At 38.6% G+C, this 23,311-nt stretch overlaps 1 protein-coding gene across 2 annotated transcripts; it reads left to right on the forward strand.

Moving 5' to 3' along the window:
• Nucleotides 1-10,077: 10,077 nt before the first annotated feature.
• Nucleotides 10,078-22,329, forward strand: MMGT1 (membrane magnesium transporter 1). Of its 2 annotated transcripts, XM_005904051.2 has the most exons (5): nt 10,078-10,421; nt 11,643-11,744; nt 14,456-14,508; nt 17,221-17,324; nt 18,923-22,329. In XM_005904051.2, the coding sequence occupies exons 1-5, from the start codon at nt 10,343-10,345 to the stop codon at nt 19,080-19,082; spliced, it is 498 nt and encodes a 165-aa protein (XP_005904113.1). In that variant the 5' UTR covers nt 10,078-10,342; the 3' UTR covers nt 19,083-22,329. The 2 variants fall into 2 exon arrangements, with proteins under 2 accessions (XP_005904113.1, XP_005904114.1); XM_005904052.3 differs by lacking the exon at nt 11,643-11,744 and having other exon boundaries at nt 10,084-10,421.
• Nucleotides 22,330-23,311: the final 982 nt, after the last annotated feature.

Consider the following 23,311-nt stretch of genomic DNA (forward strand, 5'->3'; position numbering starts at 1 on the left):
CTCAAACATTTTTTCCTAAGTGAAATTACTGAAAAGCTGATGCAGAATAACTTGACAAATGAAACGCTGTTCACATCCAAATACCTGACCTTGTCCCCAGAAAAGAAACGCAGCCTGGCAGCTGTTGAATCTCTCTGTTCAGTGTGTCAAGGAAGATGATTATACTGTCAAGACCTACCTGAAAAGAAGGTGAATATTTTTCACTTTTGATATTCTTAGGAACAAATAACTTATTTGGCAAATGGTGTCTTTTTTATGTTTTTCTGGTTTTGTATTGTGAAATAGGCACTGAAGCTGATGTTATTTGGTTTTAAGAATCTTACAGACTGGAAACAGAAATAAAGCTATATTAACAATAGTTATAGGCTTAAAGAATATATTGCGTTGGAATCTAGTAAAGTCTGTTCTGGATAAGGAAGATAAAAGTGTTCTTGTATATTCCCCCTTATTTAATTTTTTATTTGTAGTTTCAGTGTGTAATGTGTTTGTTTAATTATGTCTTGTGTTTGTGGATTATAAGGAATGTATGTAATCTGTTTAATAGAGAATGAATGTAAAAACTGTTTGAATTGTTTAGAAATATAGGCAGGGCCATTGTCTGTTTTTATAGAATTAGGTGTTCTCATTATTGCAAAGTAAGCTAACAGGTGGGTTATGACATGTCATGTAGTTTCACCTCGGAGAGGTGTGGCCCATATAAAAGAAGAATTTGTATCGATCGAGACATGTAAGAAGGAAGAGCAAGAAAGCTCAGGACAATGAGTTACATCCACTTGCCATAAAATTCTCTTTCATTTGTCATAAACCTTTTTTATATTTTTGTATTTATCATTTTATTTGTCATTTCTTATATCTTTTTATGAAAAGCATATATCTTACTTTTCTTTAGCAACTATGAAGTGTCTTGTATATTAGCATTTTATAGATTGAATATATTTATTATATTATATATTATAATATATATTTATTTTTATATAAATATTTATATTTATTAATAGTTTAAAATCTCTTTAGTTTTTTCTGTAAGAAAAAACTTTTTGTAAGAGGAAGTTAGTGCTCAGTAACTAATGTTTTAAAATCTTACTTAATTTGGAAATGACCTAGCTATTTAATAAACTTTTATCATTTAGTTTAGTTGAATTCTAGGAATTTAAGTTACCCCAATCCTAAGAGATTATTTTAGATAGACATTTTTAAAACATAATTATTTTTAATACAGTTTATTTAAAATTTTTCACCTTATTTATATATTTATATATATATAAAGAGTTACTTTTTTTGTTGACAAATTTAGTTTTACCTTAAATCTAGGCATAATAAAAGTATTATACAATGTTGATGATTTAAGACATGTCTTAATTAGATTAGCAAATAATTATATTTAAATTATATATATATTTAAATAAACATTATATTTAATATTGAATATTTTTCAGTTCATGTGAACTTGAATTTAAATAGAGCTCATTAACTTCATATTATCCAAAAACAAAGACATACATTGAGATATAGATAATTTTAGATAGACAGACATAGTTTTCTGTTTGAAATTTAAAATATCTTTTTGATATATATATATATACATATATATATAGATAGATATAGATTTTAAGTTTCACCAATTTGCTTATAGCTGGAGTCTCAGATAGAGTGGGCTGTGTATCCCAAGGACACGATAAGAGTTAACTTTAGTTTTTTTCTTAGGCTTGTTTTTGTTTCCCAGGTAGAATTGGAGCTCCAAAACAGTATTTTAACAAGTTAACCTTTTCCTAACTGCACGTGTAAGAAGAACCGGTTTTGCAATTTCAAAAAGGATTTTATTTTAATCAGTTTTCTCTGGAGTCTAAAGAATATCATGGCCATTCAGTGTCAAAAATATCATTTCTCCTTTTTGTAGTTATAGTATATTATTAATGATATATGCATGAGGGAATTGCTGTCACACTGGATATAAAGTCTTGGCTATAAAATTTTGACAAATAGTGGGACTGTTAAGCGTACCTTGAGGTAATATAGTCCATGAAATCTTTTATGAGGCCCGATATGATTAGGATAATGGAGAGAGAAAGTGAATCTCTCCTGGTCTAAAGGGTGTAAAGGTATATTAAAAAATCAGTCTTGTAAATCAGTAATAATAATGTGTCAATTTTGAGGAATAGTAGTAGGTGATGGGATCCCTGGTTATAATGTACCCATAGGTTTCATAGAAGCATTAGCTTTTCTAAGGCTTGTTAAGAGATACCATTTGTTAGATTTCTTTTTTATCACAAAAATAGGAGAGTTCCAAGGAGAGCAAGATTCCTCAATATGTTTTAATTCTAATTGTGTGTCTGTAAGTTCTTTAATAGTCTGTAATTTTTCTTTCATAAGGGGCCATTGTTCTGTCCAAATAGGCTCGTCATTCTTCCAAGTTATTTTAATAATTGCTTTGTTTGTTAAATGAGCAGTGGCCCTTAGGAAAAATATGGAATGTATATTTGAGTTTGTCATTGCATAAGTAAGTCCCTTCCTATTAGATTAAGGGGTGCATCTATCACACAATATCTTAATGTTGCAGGCTGGCCTTTTGGTCCTTCATATGGGTAGATTTGAACGTTTTGATAAATTTTTTGTACTTTGGTTTGACAAATTCCTGCAATTTGGCAAGAGATTTTTTGTATAGGCCAGGATTTGGGCCATAAGTGTTTGGAAATAATAGTAATATTAATATTAGATTCAGTGTCGAGGAGACCAGAAAATCTTTTACCATTAATTTTGATATTTATATTTGGCTGGGCATATTCAGATACCAATGATGTCCATAAGATTGTTTTTGATCTGTACTGCTGAATCTGCTTGTCTGTACATTATTAGAGGAGTTAATAGAAATGTAAGGTAAAAGCTGGGCTGGAAGAAGCACAAGCTGGAATCAAGATAGCTGGGAGAAATATTGATAACCTCAGATATGCAGATGACACCACCCTTATGGCAGAAAGTGAAGAGGAACTAAAAAGCCTCTTGATGAAAGTGAAAGAGGAGAGTGAAAAAGTTGGCTTAAAGCTCAACATTCAGAAAACGAAAATCACGGCATCTGGTTCCATCACTTCATGGGAAATAGATGGGGAAACAATGGAAACAGTGTCAGACTTTGTTTTTTGGGGCTCCAAAATCACTGCAGATGGTGACTGCAGCCATGAAATTAAAAGACGCTTACTCCTTAGAAGGAAAGTTATGACCAACCTAGATAGCATATTCAAAAGCAGAGACATTACTTTGCCAACAAAGGTCCGTCTAGTCAAGGCTATGGTTTTTCCTGTGGTCATGTATGGATGTGAGAGTTGGACTGTGAAGAAAGCTGAGCGCTGAAGAATTGATGCTTTTGAACTGTGGTGTTGGAGAAGACTCTTGAGAGTCCCTTGGACGGCAAGGAGATCCAACCAGTCCATTCTGAAGCAGATCAGCCCTGGGATTACTTTGGAGGGAATGATGCTGAAGCTGAAACTCCAGTACTTTGGCCACCTCATGCGAAGAGTTGACTCATTGGAAAAGAGGAGGCCTGGAATGCTGCGATTCATGGGGTCGCAAAGAGTCGGACACGACTGAGCGACTGAACTGAGCTGAACTCCATCACGTCCATCGAGTTGGTGATGCCGTCCAACCACCTCATCCTCTGTCATCCCCTTTTCCTCCTGCCCCCAATCCCTCCCAGCATCAGAGTCTTTTCCAATGAGTCAACACTTCGCATGAGGTGGCCAAAGTACTGGAGTTTCAGCTTTAGCATCAGTCCTTCCAAAGAACACCCAGGGCTGATCTCCTTCAGAATGGACTGGTTGGATCTCCTTGCAGTCCAAGGGACTCTCAAGAGTCTTCTCCAACACCACAGTTCAAAAGCATCAATTCTTCAGTGCTCAGCCTTCTTCACAGTCCAACTCTCACATCCATACATGACCACTGGAAAAACCATAGCCTTGACTAGATGGACCTTTATTGGCAAAGTAATGTCTCTGCTTTTGAATATGCTATCTAGGTTGGTCATAACTTTCCTTCCAAGGAGTAAGTGTCTTTTAATTCCATGGCTGCAGTCACCATCTGCAGTGATTTTGGAGCCCCAAAAAATAAAGTCTGCCACTGTTTCCACTGTTTCCCCATCTATTTCCCATGAAGTGATGGGACCAGATACCATGATCTTCGTTTTCTGAATGTTGAGCTTTAAGCCAATTTTTTCACTCTCCTCTTACACTTTCATCAAGAGGCTTTTTTAGTTCCTCTTCACTTTCTGCCATAAGGGTGGTGTCATCTGCATATCTGAGGTTATTGATATTTCTCCCAGCTATCTTGATTCCAGCTTGTGCTTCTTCCAGCCCAGCATTTCTCATGATGTGCTCTGCATAAAAGTTAAATAAGCAGGGTGACAATATACAGCCTTGACGTACTCCTTTTCCTTTTGGAACCAGTCTGTTGTTCCATGTCCAGTTCTAACTGTTGCTTCCTGACTCACATATAGGTTTCTCAAGAGGCAGGTCAGGTGGTCTGGTATTCCCATCTCTTTCAGAATTTTCCACAGTTTATTGTGATCCACACAGTCAAAGGCTTTGGCATAGTCAATAAAGCAGAAGTAGATGTTTTTCTGGAACTCTCTTGCTTTTTCAATGATCCAGCAGATGTTGGCAATTTGATCTGGTTCCTCTGCCTTTTCTACAACCAGCTTGAACATCTGGAAGTTCACGGTTCATGTATTGCTGAAGCCTGGCTTGGAGAATTTTGAGCATTACTTTACTAGCATGTGAGATGAGTGCAATTGTGCGGTAGTTTGAGCATTCTTTGGCATTGCCTTTCTTTGGGATTGGAATGAAAACTGACCTTTTCCAGTCCTGTGGCCACTGCTGAGTTTTCCACATTTGCTGGCATATTGAGTGCAGCATTTTCACAGCGTCATCTTTCAAGATTTGAAACAGCTCAACTGGAATTCCATCACCTCCACTAGCTTTGTTCATAGTGATGCTTTCTAAGGCCCACTGGACTTCACATTCCAGGATGTCTGGCTATAGCAAATTAGGTAAAACGAGGTGACACAGAAACATGTTCCAAACAAGGGAAAAGATAAAACCCTAGAATGACTAAGTGAAGTGGAGATAGGCAATCTATCAGTAAAGAGTTCAAAGTAATGATTGTAAAGCCATTCAAAGAATTTGGGGGATGATTGGATGAACAGAGTGAGAAGTTAGAAGTTTTTTAAACAGAGTTAGAAAACATAAAGAACTAAACAGAGATGAAGAATACAATAATTAAAATGAAAAATCACTAGAAGGAATCAACAGTACTGAACAGATCAAGGAGCTGGAATACAGAGTAGTGGAAGTCACTGAAGCTCAGCATAAAAATAAAAATGAATAAAAAGCAATGAGGACAGCTTAAGAGACTGCTGGAACAATATCAGACATACTAACATTCACATTAAAAGGGTCCCAGAAGGAGAAGAGAGAGATAAAGGGACTGAGAACATATCTGAAGATATATTAGCTAAAACTTCCCTGATCTGGAAGACAGGTAAACAGACATCAAGGTCCAGAAAGCACAGAGAATCCCAAACAGGAACCCAAATAGGACCACACCAAGATATGCTGTAATAAAAATGGCAGAAATTATAGATAAAGAGAGACTATTAGCGGCAACAAGGGAAAAGCAACAAGTTATGTAAAAAGGAACTTCTGTAAAGTTATCATCTCCCTTTTCAGCAGAAACTCTACAGGCTAGATATATTTAAATTAATGAAAGGGAAAAACCTACAACCAAGAATACTCTACCCAGTAAGGTCTTAAGTCAGGTTTGATAGAAAGATCAAAGTTTTACACACAAACAAAAGCTAAAAGAGTTCAGCACCACTAAACAAGCTGTACAATAAATGCTAAAGGAACTTGTCAAGGTGGAAAAGAAAAGGCCACAATTAGAAACATGAAAATTACAAAAGGAAAAATCTCATTGGTAAAGGCAAAAATACAGTAAAAGTAGTCAATCAACTATTTGTAATATTAATAGGAAGGTTGAAAGATAAAAGTAATAAAATCATCTGTATTTGCAATAATTAGTTAAGGGTACACAAAACAAAAAGATGTAAAATATGATATCAAAACAGTAAATGTGGAAGGAGGGGGACAAAATGCAGGGTTATTAAAATAGCTATATGAAATGACATGTTTACTAAACTTGTGGTAATCATTTCTAGGGAAGGTGGGTTTTTGAACTAAGTAGGAAAGGACAAAGTGTGCTAGGTAGAGGGAGAATATGCATGGGAAATGGATACATGGACATGGTGCATGAAATTACTTCTCCAGCTGGATGGCTGTTAATCAACTTGAAAACAATTCTGGGATTGCAGTGCTTTTTCTATTCAACCAGCTCTCCTGGGGAAACAGTGATGAGCCTTCATAAACATCTCTATCTCCATAGGAAATGCTTTAGAGATGGCTATCCCCACCTTTAATAACATCCTCATCACTTATCCACTATGCATATGAACAACGGCTATTTCTTTGGGAAAACTAAACACACTTCTTGCATCACCCAGGAATTTAAATGCTCTTTCTCATGACGTTTGACTCTTGTTCTAAGAGCTCGTGAAAACACTGCTGCCATTAGCTGTACCTTGCACCTCTGGGAATAGCTCTAATGTACAGAACACTGTATGAGTGGACCCAAGGTATTTAGTAACTGTAACTTAGTAAAGTCTTTAATAACTGTGACTATGAATATCTTGGCTTCCTTTCAGATTGGAATCTAAAGATAAGACAATTAAAGACAATTAAAATCCTACCCCATGAATATGCTGCTGCTGCTGCTAAGTCGCTTCAGTCATGTCCGACTGTGCAACCTCATAGACGGCAGCCCACCAGGCTCCGCCGTCCCTGGGATTCTCCAGGCAAGAACACTGGAGTGGGTTGCCATTTCCTTCTCCAATGCATTAAAGTGAAAAGTGAAAGTGAAGTCGCTCAGTGGTGTCCAACTCTTAGTGACCCCATGGACTGCAACCTAACAGGCTCCTCTGTCCATGGGAGTTTCCAGGCAAGAGTACTGAAGTGGGTTGCCGTTTCCTTCTTCATCCTGATTGTGAGGTTTATACATAGTTAGAACTGGACATGGAACAACAGACTGGTTCCGAATTGGGAAAGGAGTATGTCAAGGCTGTATATTGTCACCCTGCTTATTTAACTTATATACAGAGTACATCATGCAAAACGCCAGGCTGGATGAAACACAAGCTGGAATCAAGATTGCCAGGAGAAATATCAATAATCTCAGATACGCAGATGACACCACCCTTATGACAGAAAGCGAAGAAGAACTAAAGAGCCTCTTGATGAAAGTGAAAGAGGAGAGTGAAAAAGTTGGCTTAAAACTCAACAGACCGAAAACGAAGATCATGGCATATGGTCCCATCACTTCATGGCAAATAGATGGGGGAACAATGGAAACAGTGACAGACTTCATTTTGGGGGGCTCCAAAATCACTGCAGATGGTGATTGCAGCCATGAAATTAAAAGATGCTTGCTCCTTGGAAGAAAAGCTATGACCAATCTAGACAGCATATTAAAAAGCAGAGACATTACTTTACCAACAAAGGTCCATCTAGTCAAAGCTACGGTTTTTCCAGTAGTCATGTATGGATGTGAGAGTTGGACTATAAAGAAAGCTGAGTGCCAAAGAATTGATGCTTTTAAGCTGTGGTGTTGGAGAAGACTCTTGAGAGTCCCTTGGACTGAAAGGAGATCAAACCAGTCCATGCTAAAGGAAATTAGTCCTGAATATTCATTGAAAGGACTGATGCTGAAGCTGAAACTCCAATACTTTGGCTAACTGATGCGAAGAACTGACTCATTGGAAAAGACCCTGATGCTGGGAAAGATTGAGGGCAGGAGGAGAAGGGGATGACAGAGGAGGAGATGGTTGGATGGCATCACCAACGCGATGGACATGAGTTTGAGTAGACTCCTGGAGTTGGTGATGGACAGGGAGGCCTGGTGTGCTGCAGTCCATGGGGTCACAAAGAGTTGGACATGACTGAGCAACTGAACTGAACATTTGTAAGAAATATAATATACCATACTTGACATTGATCAAGTACTCTGTCAACTCTTGGCTTAGAGGTGAATAAACTGGTGAGGGCCAGAGAAAAATAATGACTATAATTAAATGTTTGGAAAATGGGATCCAGGACAAAAGCTATATAGGTAAATTTGAGGAAATCTGATGATTCCTGGATGCCTTCCTTTCTTTCTTTTTTTTTTTTTTAGCTTTGAGGAAACTCAAATATATCAGAAAATGCTTATCATCAAAATGTTATCAAAATGTAAGTGTGTGTACAAGTCCAGAGGGATTTTTGAACACAATTCAAAATAACAGAAGGATGCTCTATAGAGATCCTTTCTAAGGAGGATACACCCCCTCTACTTTCCCACAATTCATTCATTCTTTCAGTAAACACTGAATGCCTACCATGTGACAGGCAATGTTCTAGGTATAGATACAAATCTCTGCCCTCTTGGAACTTACATTTCTGGGCAAAGAGAGATAGTAAACAAAAGAAACATAATCAATAGGTAAATTGTAGTGTATCTTAGAAAGTGACATGAAAATAGAGCAGTCGAGGGGCCTCAGGAATGGGAAGAATGCAAATTTAAAAGCATAGCCAGGATAGGCCTCTAATAGCAAGTGAGATGAATAAATTGAGTAGCTAACATGTAGAATTCTGACGTTAAAGGGAAAGCATGGTGATCATCATACTTTGCATTTACCCTGTGATATGCAGTTTACAACATTGCGCCAGCCAGTCAGGTGGCAGGGAGGAGTTGATGGGAGTTTGGGAAAAGGAATGAATTCTATTTTGGCCATATTAAGTTTTAAGTGCCATGTGATAGAAATAAATGATCAGCAAGGAGTTGGAAATGCAAGTCTGGAGCTTAGGAGAGACATTTGAGATACAGCTGTTGATTTGGAATCACTAATATTGACAATGGCTGAAAGCAGTGGGGAGGAATAGGTGAGCTGGCCAAAGGAGAGTAGAACGTAAAGAGGTCAATGTGAAATGTCTACATTTTAGGGGATGAAGACAAAGATAAAAATCGAGAGTATATTTTATTCTGATCAGAGAGACAGAGAGAAGATGAGCCAGTATTGTTATCATCCTTTTATTCTTCCCTTTTTATTTCAACCTAATGTGAAATGTGGGCTTCCCTGGTGGCTCAGATGGTAGAGAATCCGCCGGCAATGCGGGAGACTTGGGGTTCGGTCCCTGGGTTGGTAAGATCCCCTGGAGGAGGGCATGGCAACCCACTCTAGTATCCTTGCCTGGAGAATCCCCATGGACAGAGGACTGAGCTTTCTTGGTGGCTCAGACCGTAAAGAATCTGCCTGCAATGGGGGGAGACCAGGGTTCAATCCCTGGGTCGGAAGATACCCCGGAAGAGGGCATGGCAACCCACTCCAGTATTCTTACCTGGAGAATCCCCATGGACAGAGGAGCCTGGCGGGCTACAGTCCATGGGATCGCAAAGAGTCGGACACGACTGAGCGACTAGGCACACACAATGTGAAATAGGTCCCCTTAGTGACAAAACACTCCTGTGGCGCTACACCCCTTTGGGTGCGAATCTTTCACATAGACCACTTACAAGTAAAGAGAAGAGGACTAACTTTTACTGAGTGTACCCCGCTTGCAACGTGTTCGGGGCCTCCAAATCCCGGGTGGTTTTCCTCTACACCCCCACTAGCTCCCTCGCTTTCACACTAGTGCCTCCTTCCGTAGTGCCAGTTTCCAGTACGCTGAAGTACAAGAAAGGTCGACAGAAAACAAAGAGCACAGCTTGAAGAAAAAGCAAAACAAACAAAAATCCCCGGCCAAGACATAGGGATCTGGTACTGACAGCCTCTAACTACCTCCTGCTGCGTCCACTGTCCCTCTGCCCTACCCGGAACTCTCCATAGGCCCCGCCCCCGGTTCTCCGCAGGCCACGCCCCCCTGCCCCGCGGCCCGCGCTCATTTGCTGGCACCTTCGTCTCTACTTCCCCATTGATCCGCCTGCGCTTCTTCTTCTACGCTCTCCACGCAGCCCCGCCTCTCCGAGAGCGGCAGCGCGGCGCAGGCCCGGCTCTTCAGCATTCCTGGACCTTTTTCCTTGTCTTTTACCCCTTCTTCCCAGCATTCCCGTTTCCGCTTTCTCACGGCTATTCTGTTTTTCCACCTCTGAGACGCTTCGCGCCCAGGGGTTCAGTGACGTCATCTTTCTGCGCTGCGCGGACACCCGCCGGTGGAGGAAGGAACGGTTCTGCCGCCCTTCGCTTCTTTTGTTGGGCTGCTCTTTCGGAGTCATGGCGCCGTCGCTATGGAAGGGGCTGGTGGGCATCGGCCTCTTTGCCTTAGCCCACGCGGCCTTTTCCGCTGCGCAGCGTAAGTGCCTGGGGGACAGGGACAGCTCCCATGCGGGACTCTGCGGGCGGCGTGTGGGCGCACCCAAGAAGGAGTGTCGGACCGAGTGGCCCAGAAATGGTCATTTGAGACCTTAGAGTTTGGGGTGACTGTGAGAAGCGGTGCGGGGCTCCCCGGTGGAAAGCTTGGAGTCTGAGGAGAGTGGGGCAACTGGGATTACAGCAGGGTTGGAAGGGGATGTTGGGGAGAGGGGATCGGTGGGCTGAGAGGTGGGCAGAAAGGGAGCCTTTCCGGGAATCTGGGACAAGTGTTGTCAGATCCATCGCGGGGTTGGTAAAGTGTCAGATCGAGGACTTCGGATGCTCATGGTTCCATGACAACTAGGTGGACAGCGTCTTGGGCACTCCTGGGTTTTCCAGGAGGACTGAGAAGTTAGGTGACCACTTGCCTCTGGGAGGCACTGTGATATGGGGCAAAGAGCACCGGGCTGGGAGACTGGAGGGCTGGTTCTTAAAAACTTGCTTTACCGCTAAATCTGTGACCTTGGGCATATCATATCCCTTCTCTGATGCTTCATTGAGGTGGATTTTAATTCTTGCCCTTTCTATGTCAAAGAGTGATTGGGAAGTTTAAGAAAAAGGCAAAGTAAAAGTACTTTATCGTACATATACAATTGTATTGTCAAGAAGAAACTTAGACTCCAGCAGAGGATGCAGTGCAGTGAGACGGTTGATCTGTTTGGAGGTCTTCCTTCTCTCCTAGACCAAGGGTTAGCAAACTCTAGCATGTGGGTCAAATGCAGCCTCCCTCTTGTTTTTGCAGTGAGCTAAGAATGTTTTTAGAGTTTTAATTTGTTGGGGGTGGAGGGAGCAAAAGAATATCATTTTATGATCCATGACAGTTATATAAAATCCACGTTTCAGTGTCTATCGGTGGTTTTATTGGCACACAGTCATGCCCGTTTAGGTATTTTCTGGCTGCTTTCTAAGGGCAAAGTTGAATAGTTGCAACGGAGATAGTAAAGCCTGCAAAGGCTAAAATATTTATTATCTGGCCCTTTACAGGAAAAGTTTGCTGATCTCTTTTGTAACCTATAGAGCCCACGAGGGCAGGGATGATGTATATTTTGTTCATTGCTGTAATCTCAGTGCCCAGCATAATGTTCCCTACAGTAGTTACTCAATAAATTTGTTGAATGAAGGGAGGAAATTCAGAGTTGAACTTTTTTCCTTTATTTGCTAGATTACTTTCCATCTTCAGGAATAAAGTGGAAAAGGAAATGCGAATTCCTTCAAAGCTCCAGTTTTCAAGATAAAATCTTTCGTTCTATGTATTATGTATACGGTAATTAAAATGATCCAATTATTAAAATTACATTTTTAGATACATGTATTATGACAACATTTGTCTTGACAAAAATTCAGCTTTAATTTTTTAAAAATTTATTTTGAAATTTTAGATTTACAGAAAGGTTACAAAGATAGTGCAAATAGTTACTGTATTCTCTTCACCCAGTTTCTCTCCTTGGTAACATCTTCCATTACTATGGTATGATATCACAACTAGGAAACTGACATTGGTATATTACTATTAAGTACAGTCTAGCTTTTATTTGGATTTCACCAGTTTTCCCATTAATGTCTTCTTTCTATTCCAAGAATCAATCCAGGATATCACATTACATTTAGTCCTCATGTTTTCCCTGCCTCCTTTCTCTGTGACAGTTTCTGCAAAACTCCTGTCTTTAATGATGACAATAATAATAGCTTACCATGTGCCAGGCACTGAACTAAGCACTTTATGTGTATTGTGTAATTCATTCCTTCCAAAATCCCTGTGAAGTGAAGTGAAGTGAAGTCGCTCAGTCGTGTCCGACTCTTTGCGACCCCGTGGACTGTAGCCTACCAGGCTTCTCCGTCCATGGGATTTTCCAGGCAAGAATAGATATTATTGTTATTATCACCTTTGAAAGTTGAAGAAATTGAGCCACGCTGCTAGGAAACTTGCACAAAATTACAAAGATGATAAATGGGGAGGCTGGGCTTCAAATACAAACAGTTTGATTCTAGAGCCTATGTGCTACATTGCTTGGTAAAATTCAGTCTTGAGTAATTGGTTGAAATTGCGATGTGCTTAGGTGCTAGAAGGTGCAGTGATGTCCTGAGGGAGTTCAGAGTCAAATGGAGAAACAAGTGATTCAAGCAGCAGTCACCATAAAGTGATATAGATGCTAAAAGTAAAGATACATGGAGATGGGAGCAGTTGTTTTTTGGAGGTGGGGGAAGGGGTTAAGAGGTACCTAGAGCCTTGCTGATCAAGTGTGGTCAATCATCTGGGACCTTGTCAGAAATGCAGAAACTCAGACCCCACCTCAGATATGTGGAATCCGAATCTACATTTTAATAAGATCCCCAGGTGATTGTATGCACATTCATTTGAGAAATGCTGCCCTAGAGGAGATTAGGATACAGTGGTACTGTGTCATTTTCTACTATAGACTTCAGCTGTAAAATATTACAGTCCTAGAGCAAGGAGACAGGTGACAGAAGTCCAACCCTTTCGTTTTACAGATGAGGGAATATCCTACTAAGGTAGGGTTAGAGTCAGATTAGGCTTCAAGCAAAGAAAGGTAGCTGGGAATTGGACAGTAGGAAGTTAGCCAAAACCTACTTTGGCATTGGTTTAATTTTTCTTTTACACCTGTCCTGTGATGAAACTTGTGAGATAAAACCAGAAATGTCTCTAAACACATTCTCTTTTAAGAATCAGTGAGTGCATGCTTACTCACAATTTGAGTTTTTAAGCATGTTATATTAAGTAGAGGGCTTCCTTGGTGGCTCAGTTGGTAAAGAATCCACCTGCAGTGCGGGAGACCTGGCTTCGATCCCTGGGTTGGGAAGGTCCCCTGGAGGAGGGCATGGCAATCCACTCCAGTATTCTTGCCTGGAGAATCCCTAAGGACAGAGGAGCCTGGCGGGCAGTAGTCCATGGGGTCACAAAGAGTCTAAGACAACTGAGCAACTAAGCACAACACATATTAAATTAAGTAGAGACTGCTAGGTTCCTCTAGAATTAGGATTTTGTGTTTTTATGTGAGATGAGAATGCCTTGTGGCATTTATCACTGCAGTAGGACCTCTTTACAATGCTCATGTTGGAAACAGACCATTATTACCATTAAGGCTAATTGTATCTTGTCAGATTGTGGCAGCAAGTAGCACCCTATGGTGCTGTGGCATGCTCATCTTTGCTGTGATGAACTTTATTTTGGCAGAGCGCCTATCCTGTATCTCCTTTGATTCTTATATTATTCCCATTTTACTGATGCAGAAATCTAGGCAGTGAAAGGATACTATATTCTCAGGCACATTCACCCTCTCCCTCCTACATTTTAACACTCTGAGATTGAGATACATGTTACAGTCCACTAGAGTGTCTTTCACATTGAATGAGATTATGATAAACTGAAGAGCTGGTGTTATGATCCAGGCTTCTCAACTTCCAAACCTTGATCCTTTTCCTTCATACCCTGCTGCCTCCTGAGGCTAAGGCAGTAGCAGAATGAAATCATAGAAGCAGAAATTGATGTACAGGAATTACTCCTATTCCAATGCTGCCCCAGGATATTCTCTTGAGAAAAACATTTCCATAGCAATATTACTTTGTCCATATTATGTAATGGTAGTGCTATTTTAGAGTTGAGATTTTTCTGTAGACTTAATTTTTAAATAATTGTGATTTCTTTGATCAGTTAGTGAAAGAATTTAAGAGAATTCTAGTTTTCCTGTAATAATGAAAGAAAAGTTGTTTAGGTATTTCTTCCTTAGTTTGCTCACTTTTCACTCTTCTGTTTTATAGGATGAGAAAGCAGGTCATGATGGGAATAAAATAGTTCAGGATCAGACTGACTGCCTTAGAAGATAGAGGTTTTTGAGGAATCCAGGATTAGCATTGTTTGTTTTAGCATATGTCAGTTGTTTCTTTGGTATATTGATTTGCTTGCATTTTAAGAAAAATGGGCTACAGTTTCCTTAATGGTGTGCTTCTGGTTTATAGATCGTTCTTATATGCGATTAACAGAAAAGGAAGATGAATCCCTGCCAATAGATGTAAGTTGGTCATTTATATTCCATTGAAATATATATAACCAAATCACTTTGTTGTATACCTGAAACTAACACAACATTGTAAATCAGCTATACTTCAATAAAAATATATATTTATATACAGTTTAAAAATTAGCCACATAGCTTAAAATGTATTTAAAAATTTTTTTATTTTTTATTCTCTTAATTTTCCAGACATGAAATAACATCTGTTATATACTTTTTGTCACTGATTATAAAGCCCAAAGATGTAGAAACAAAATATTTCTGTTTGGTTTCTAGAACTTAGTTTATTTATTTTTTGGCTGTGCCATGCAGCCTATGGGATCTTAGTTTCCCAACCATGGATGAAACCAGGCCCCTGGAATGGAATTGTGGAGTGCTAAACACTGGACCATGGGGGAAGTCCCTAGAACTCAGTTTAAATAGTCTTTCTAGAAGTTGCTCTGCCCATAGTCTAAGATGAACTTAACAAGTTGATTATTTGACTTTATCTTTTTTGGCTGCACCTTGAGCCATGCAGAATCTTAGTTCCCTGACCAGGGATTGAACCTGTGTCCCCTGCAGTGGAAGCATGGAGTCTTAAGCACTGGACCGCCAGGGAAGTCCCCCACTTTTTAAAAATCTTATGTTTTTTAGAAAAGTTTCTTTTATACATAAAGTTTAAAAACAAGTAAACCTAACAAAACATTGTTTAGGGGCATACACAGAGGTGATAAAGAGTAAAAAAATAGGAAGTGCTTTTTTTAAAGTTGCAATAATATGTGAACTTCACTCACAGTTTTTTATCTTTACTGGATTTTTTTTTTTTTTGGCTGTGCTTTGTGGCTTGAGAGGATCTTAGTTCCCTGACCAGGGATCAAATCCATGCCTTCTGCAGTGGAAGTGCAAAGTCCTAACCACTGTACTGCCAGGGAATCCTTCCCCCAACTTTTTTATCTTTCTTGGATTTTTAATGTACAAAAGTAGTAAGTTCTTTGTAGAATCAAACAGTGTCAAAAGTAAAATTGACTCCATATATTAAAAAAACACTGACCCCATGCTCACAATTCTCCTTCTGTTCCCAACAGTTTGGAGCGTATCAGTAGTTTAGTTTTCTTCTGTGCATAAGCAACATTATCTTTGTTTGTGTGTATATAGTTTTATGTAACCAAAACACACAGGATTTTTATTGATTTATCTTGACATATTTTCACGACAGCTCAGAGTTACCACATCCTTGTTAATGATGTCTGTGATTGCATTGTATGAAATAGGTCTTGGTACACTGATGATGGGGATGTAAACCAGCATAACATATGACATTAGATTTTGATTTAGAAAATTAAAGTTATAGCTTGTGGCTAATTTTGACTTTAATTGTCTGTAATTCAAGATATGGTAAATGTGACTATTAACTCACTCTTCTGTTACCTTTGTTTTTGTGGTAGATGCATACACACACACATACACATGCACTTGTGTATATGCACTCATTTCTATCTGTTTCAAATAACTTTCTTCTGTTTACAAATGGAAAAATTTGAAAAATACAGATAATTACAATCAGGAAAATTAAATATGCCTGTAATCCCATGTTGGTTAATATCAAACACTGCAAATTTTTGTTTACATGCTTGCACAACCTCTTTGGAAAGCAGTTTGGTATTACCTAATAAAGTTGAATTTGTGTATACTCTCACGCCAGTGATTGCATTCCCTTGTGTTAGGAGACATACACAAAGGTATCCATCCTGACTTTGTAAAAGTTACAGACAGGAACTAGCCCACATAGTTATCAACAGTGCATGGATAAATTGTGGGAATTTCATGTAATGAAATACAGTGAAAATGAATGGACTATAATAACTATATACCACAATAGGGAGGAATCTCACCAAAAGAAAAAAAAGCTCAAATGGGAAAAAGTAAGCAATGTATGTTTTAGACGTACACATAGAGCTGGTAAAATAAATAAAAGCAAGGAACTGATTAATACACAATTGGGGCCAATGGTTAACTGGCAGGGAGGGTGAGGGATATAATTGGAGAGGGATACCTGGGCCTTGAAAGGGACTGGTAATATTCTCTTTTTTAAGCTGGGTAGTGAGTGAGGGCGGAGAAGGCAATGGCAACCCACTCCAGTACTCTTGTCTCGAAAATCCCTTGGACGGAGGAACCTGGTATGCTGCAGTCCATGGGGTCGCGAAGAGTTGGACACGACTGAGCGACTTCACTTTCACTTTTCACTTTCATGCACTGGAGAAGGAAATGGCAACCCACTCCAGTGTTCTTGCCTGGAGAATCCCAGGGACGGGGGAGCCTGGTGGGCTGCTGTCTATGGGGTCGCACAGAGTCGGACACGACTGAAGTGACGCAGCAGCAGCAGCAGCAGCAGTGGGTAAGGGGTGTTTTTTTTAATACTCTGTGTTATTTAACACTAATACATTAAAACATTTATAGTTGCTCTTAGAAGTTAGTCATAGTTGATAACTGAGTTCTGAATGGCTCAGTACCTGTTTTGCTATTTGAGCAAAACCCAGACGTGTTATTGCAGCTGATCCACAGAACTTATAGAAGATACTATTGTGTTTGAGTCCAAATCATTTAAAGTGAGAATTGACTGCTTGATAGCATCTGGGAGAAATACCTGATAGAGGCTAGAAACGGAGAGAAAATTGTAAATTTTCATAATATTTGTTTGTTGTTGAGTAATCTTAATCTTTATACTCACAGATAGTTCTTCAGACACTTCTGGCCTTTGCAGTTACCTGTTACGGTATAGTTCATATTGCAGGGGAGTTTAAAGACATGGATGCCACTTCAGAACTAAAAAATAAGTAAGTCTTTTCCTTTTCATAGACATTTAATTTCATGGGGGTTTTGCTTCATTTACATAGTTTAAAATTATGTTTTCTGGTACGTAAAAGTTGGTTTTGTTTTTACATTTTGATCATGCAGTTTGTATGAGTAATGAGGTAAAAAAATTGAGTCAGTGTTTGATTTGACAGGAAAAATGGAAGTTGAATGACAGACTGTTGACATTAGAATAAGATGTTATATTATGGTTGCTTAAAATTACTTGTTTGTTGGTTGGATAGATGGATGAAAATAGATATATAAGGAAGATATTCCCTCAGGCATGTTTTCCTTCTTTCCTTCCCTTCTTCCCTCTCCTCTACCCCCTCCTCCACCCCTCACCACTTTGCTTCCCTGTCTCCTTTCTCTTTTCCTTCCCTTGCCCTCCCTCCCTCCCTTTTTCCGCTTTTTATCCTCTTGTCCCAGCTTAGTCGTTGGAAGATTAAGGGGTTTTCTGTTTCCTGTATCCTTTGAACCTAGTCTGTGACATAAACTCTGCTCTCAGGCCCTTTTCTGTCCTCAGACTAAAGTATATTTGTTATTCTGCTTTGTTTTTTCCTCCTGTACTACTTCTAAGCTATTTTCATGAGCTTTGCTTGCTTTACTTTTCTGTATTGCTCACTTTCATAGAATCATCCTTTAGCTTTGTTCAATTCAATCTCTGGACTTTACCCACCTTCTTGATCCTAGAAATTTTAACACAGTACTTCCTTAGAAGAATTCACAGTACACATTTATGTGTTACAGGAAGTTCACTCCCTTTTTACTTTTACTTTTAAATTTACATTTCATATAGTCACATGTCAGGCTTCCCTTTTATGTGGGGGTATGCTTGGATTTTTAGGTGGGCTGACTTTGAGATTTGAGTTTTTATCAAAAGAAGAGTTCTCTTTCCTTCCAGGAAATTAATATTTAAAAACAAATCAACACCAAAAGCTGTACACTTCAGTGTTTGTGAACTTTTTTTAGACTACATATATCTCGCTGGAAAGAAGAAAAGGATACTCCACTATCACCACCCACTACTGTTCTTACAAAGAGTCTACCAGGAATCACAGGCGAGGGGCCAAGAAAGAAAGCAGTAAAACAGAATGGCATTAAGTAGGTGGTAGCAAAGTACATGAATTTAGTACATGGCAGCAGAATATACAGGTTTGGACAACAGCGGGTACAGAAGGGCCGAAAGGAATCTTTCGTTGTACTGATTCTTGGGAAACAGATCAAGTGAGAATAATCAAAGGTACAATCTATGTACTTTTTTTTTTTAAGGACTATTTAGCATGGGCTAGTGGTAGATTCACAGAGGTGATTAAAGTTGAGTGATTATTTGTTTTCATAGATATCCTGGAAGGAATGCCTGAATTAAAAATTTTATTATGTTGCTTTTCCGGGTTTCTTATTTTCCTTGTACAGGAAAAAAGTGAATACAGTATGATTACCAATTATAGTCTAATTTTATGGATTTAAACTTAGTTAAAAATACAACCCATAGCAAATTCATAATTTATTAGAAGCCTACTTATTTTCAAATAGGCTTTTATCAAGGTTTATCTAAAATTGATGCTTTTCTTTTTTTAAGGACATTTGACACACTAAGGAATCACCCATCATTTTATGTATTTAATCATCGTGGTCGAGTACTGTTCCGGCCTTCGGATACAACAAATTCTTCAAACCAAGATGCATTGTCCTCTAACACATCATTGAAGTTACGAAAACTTGAGTCACTGCGTCGTTAAGATTTTTACAAATTATAATAACAGGACAGGACACAAAGCTGGAATATTGGAGTTTGGGATACAAAACACTCCCCCATCAGTATTTATATTGATCGCTCAGACCTAATTAAAAAAGTCTACAACCCTTATTTGTACACTGTTAATCAAGTCATTAATGCAGTATAAGTTATCTGTGAAATGAGTCTTTGATCTTTCATAGAATTCTTTTTTCATTTAAAACAAATTCACATTTTTTGTAAAAGTCACTGTTTTGAGCACATTTCTTTGAAAAATGTTGATGGTTTTGTAATTATTTATTTTCTTAGATTTCTTTTGCACTACAGTTTTTAGGATCCTTTTGGAAATAGTGTGACTACTGCATTTTGCAGCATGAATGGTAGTAAATGGTCTTAAGTTCTTAACAACAAATGAATTTCTCTAAAGAGACCAAAATGGTGACTTACCAGTTTTTCTTATGCCCCCTAAAAAGTGGCTCTGCTTCAGCAGATACTTGCCAGTTTTTAATTTATCCATGAATTCTCACCCTACCCTACTCCCATATACCTCCTAACATCAGCTGTCTTGTTTCATCACTTCTCTGGGATTCAGTGTGCAGTGAGCAATTTTTATGTCAGAAATCCCGTCATAACAAATAGATTTAACAAACTCAACTTACGTAAAGCTACCTGTGTTCTCTTCATATATCTGTAAAACAATGTCCCTAATTGATTATATAGTGTAAGAATAGTTGAAGATAGACCAGAAAGACCATCCGTGAATTAATTATCCTGCCTATGTAGAAGAACAGTAATCACTGAAGAAAACTGATTAGTTGTTACTAACCAGTTTAACTTATTCTAAGCCTCTGTTATTTTATTGCATAATGAACTTGTGAATTAGTTGGAGAAGGCAATGGCACCCCACTCCAGTACTCTTGCCTGGAAAATCCCATGGACGGAGGAGCCTGGTGGGCTGCAGTCCATGGGATCGATAGGAGTCGGACACGACTGAGTGACTTCACTTTGACTTTTCACTTTCATGCATTGGAGGAGGAAATGGCAACCCACTCCAGTGTTCTTGCCTGGAGAATCCCATGGACAGAGGAGCCTGATGGGCTGCAGTCCATGGGGTCGCTAGGAGTCGGACACGACTGAGTGACTTCACTTTGACTTTTCACTTTCGTGCACTGGAGGAGGAAATGGCAACCCACTCCAGTGTTCTTGCCTGGAGAATCCCATGGACAGAGGAGCCTGGTGGGCTGCTGTCTATGGGGTCGCACAGAGTTGGACACGACTGAAGCGACTTAGCAGCAATGAATTAGTAATAATAAAGGAAACCTTATTAAAGGTAGATCTCAACAGAATTGGGCCAAATATGTTCTAAATATTTGGAACTAATATCTTTTAATTTAAAAATTAAGGTCGTAGCTTCCAATTTGTAGCAGACTTGGAGTTTTCTGTCTTCATTGTATGTTGCTGAAGGTGAGGATGAGGGTACAGACTAGAATTTTTTTAGAAATAGCAATTTTAGGGAAATTTGGCTAGCTCTGATCTGCTGGAAGCTTAACATTTCTTGGTAGAGAACGTTGCTTTTGTTGAATTGTATAGGTGTAAAGGGAATTTAAAAAGGAAATGTGCTTTAGGCAAGAATCATAAGATGCCCTTATCGTTGATGGCTTTTTTTCTGCTAGTAGTAAACCTCAGCTCTTCTGCCTGGTAACACACAGCCCAAAGTACAAGATTATTTTGTCAGTGGGTTTTTAATCGTTGTTTAGTTTTGTTTTGCTAACCTTTTAATCATTGTTTAGTTTTGTTTTGCTAACCCAATCTATCTGTGGAACACTGACTCTGCTCTCTAAGGAGAACAAAGTTAGAAATCTAAAATAATTTAGAAATGAGTTTAAAATGTGAAGTCAGGAGTTAAAGTCATATAAATCGAAGTAGTGTACGAGAAACAAGCTCCTTCCATCATGCCTGTCTACCATTTCCTCAGGTATGACTTGATTTGCAAGATCCTCTTGTTTTCTTCTCTTTTGAGGCCTGTCTTCCTTTCCTAGTATGTTTTTATAATAAATTTATTAAGATATAAATCACATACCTTACTATTTACCCATCTAAAGGGTACAATTCAGTGGTTTTATAATGTATTCACAAAGTCGTGCAAACATGATCACAGTCAATTTGAGAATTGTGGCTGTCACCCTGGAAAGAAACCCTGTACCCTTTAGTAGTCACCTGTCCTTCCCTCCCAGTGCCTCCCAACCCTGAGCAACTAATCTTTCTGTCTGTGCAGGTTTGTTTCTTCTGGTCATTTAGTATGATTGGATTCCCATAGTATCTGAACTTTCATGGCTGGCTTCCCAAATATTGTTTAGTTCTATGTGGAGTGAGAACTTCTCATGTTAAGAACTGTGAATTCTCTGAAAGGAGGTGGTTGGTAAGAATCAGTAGATGTAAGGAGGCAAGGTCAGATTCCTAACAGGTTTCTCAGTCAGTCGGATGCTGAATAGGTTTTTTCTCAGAACCAAGCATTCATGATGTGTTAATATAATTGTTTGTCTAGTCTCTAGAATGGATATTGAAATCTTTGCCTGCTCAGGACAGTCTTGCTAAAAATGATGCCAAATAATATGGCAAGTAATTGACATAGCAGACTTCAGTCATGTCTAATTTTGCTAGGAGCTTGTATACCTCTGGTCAGGTGAGTTTCCCAAATTTTTAATTTCCTCCAGTGAATTTATGCTCTCTTTTTAAAGTATGTACCATAGGATTGGGGTGATTTGGATGCATCATAACAGTGCTAAATGAATTAAGTTCAGAAGTTTTTTGTAATGCTGTGAGGCAGTACTAAGGTAGCCAAAAATGTAGTGATGTGAGCAAATTAAGCCTGCAGCTGACTATGATTTCAGTGACATTCAGAAGTGTGTATTGTTGAAGGCTCTCTAGAATATAGGAAGGCTCACTTAATCAGGGAAGCAGCCGAATGCTATGGCCTAGTGGCCCAGCTGCAGAAAATGCAGGTCGGCAAATTGGAGGCTGTGAAGCTCTGTAACTCCCTAATGATTGTTTCCTGAGCATTGTGGCTTATTTTTGAGTGGCATGACAGCATCCCCCGGTTGTATGTGGCCTGTTTCCATGATGTATTGAGTAGTGTTGTTTGTTGTGAGCATCAATGCCTGTAACACCAAGCTAAACACATTCTTTTGGATATGTTTCCTCTCTTTAAATGATCTTGCCCTGTCCAATAAATAAATGATTGTCTCACCCTGTTTTTGGTAGTGGTTTTTTTTGTTGTTTTGTTTGTTTGTTTGTATGTTTTACTTTTAATCTCATTTTCTTCTGCTTCTCTGTCCCCAGAAAAATGTAAGATTTAATTTTAACAACTGTATTTTTTCCAGTGTGATGCTTTTACTAAATTCAATGGATACTTTACTTTTCATTATACATGTAAAGTCTTACTGCAATTTTATGCTCTTTTAGAGTTGAAATAGAATGTGTAATCTCATTTATATTTGTATTTATGAATTATCAAATACCCTTTGGAGTACAAGAATATTGGTCTTCAAGCAGCAGTGTCTAATCATTCCAGCACAAATTTGTTATATAGCCAAACTGCTATTACAGAAATGGCAATTTATACTTAATAGGAAATCATTATGATTGAAGCATCAAGGGGCAAATCTAAAGTTTAATCCAAGAGGAATTTCTGATTCTAAAAGCATGGCACTTGTCTGCAGTAGTTTGAAAGATAGCACTATTAGTATTCAAATCTACATAGGAATATCTCAAAATAACCTACTAATCAAGTGTTCTTTTAAAAAGAAAAAGAATATATGCACATGGCAAAAAAATCAGATGGTACAGAAAGGTATGAGATTAGAACTTGCTCCCTTTCTTCCTGCTCCTAATAACCTCTCTCCAGAGGTAACTAGCTTTAAGTGTCTTGTATATTCTTTCAGGAAAAAAATAATTTGCCAGCAAGTGTATACATAAAAAGTTTTTACATTAATGGAATAAGACTGTATACACTCTGTACCTTGCTTTTTTTTGCTGTGTCTTATAAGATCTTTCTGTATCTGTATATATAGAAATACCTCATTCTTTTTAATGACTGTGTGGTATTCTACTATATATTGTGTTACAAATGTTAAAACATATAGACTTCCAGGTTGTTGGCAGTATTTTACTGTTGATAAACCATATTGTGATGAATTTACTTGTACGTATAATGAGTTTAACCTAACAAGGTTA

The sequence above is a fragment of the Bos mutus genome, chromosome X (genome assembly GCF_027580195.1).
Source record: "Bos mutus isolate GX-2022 chromosome X, NWIPB_WYAK_1.1, whole genome shotgun sequence".
Taxonomy (NCBI): Eukaryota; Metazoa; Chordata; class Mammalia; order Artiodactyla; family Bovidae; genus Bos; species Bos mutus.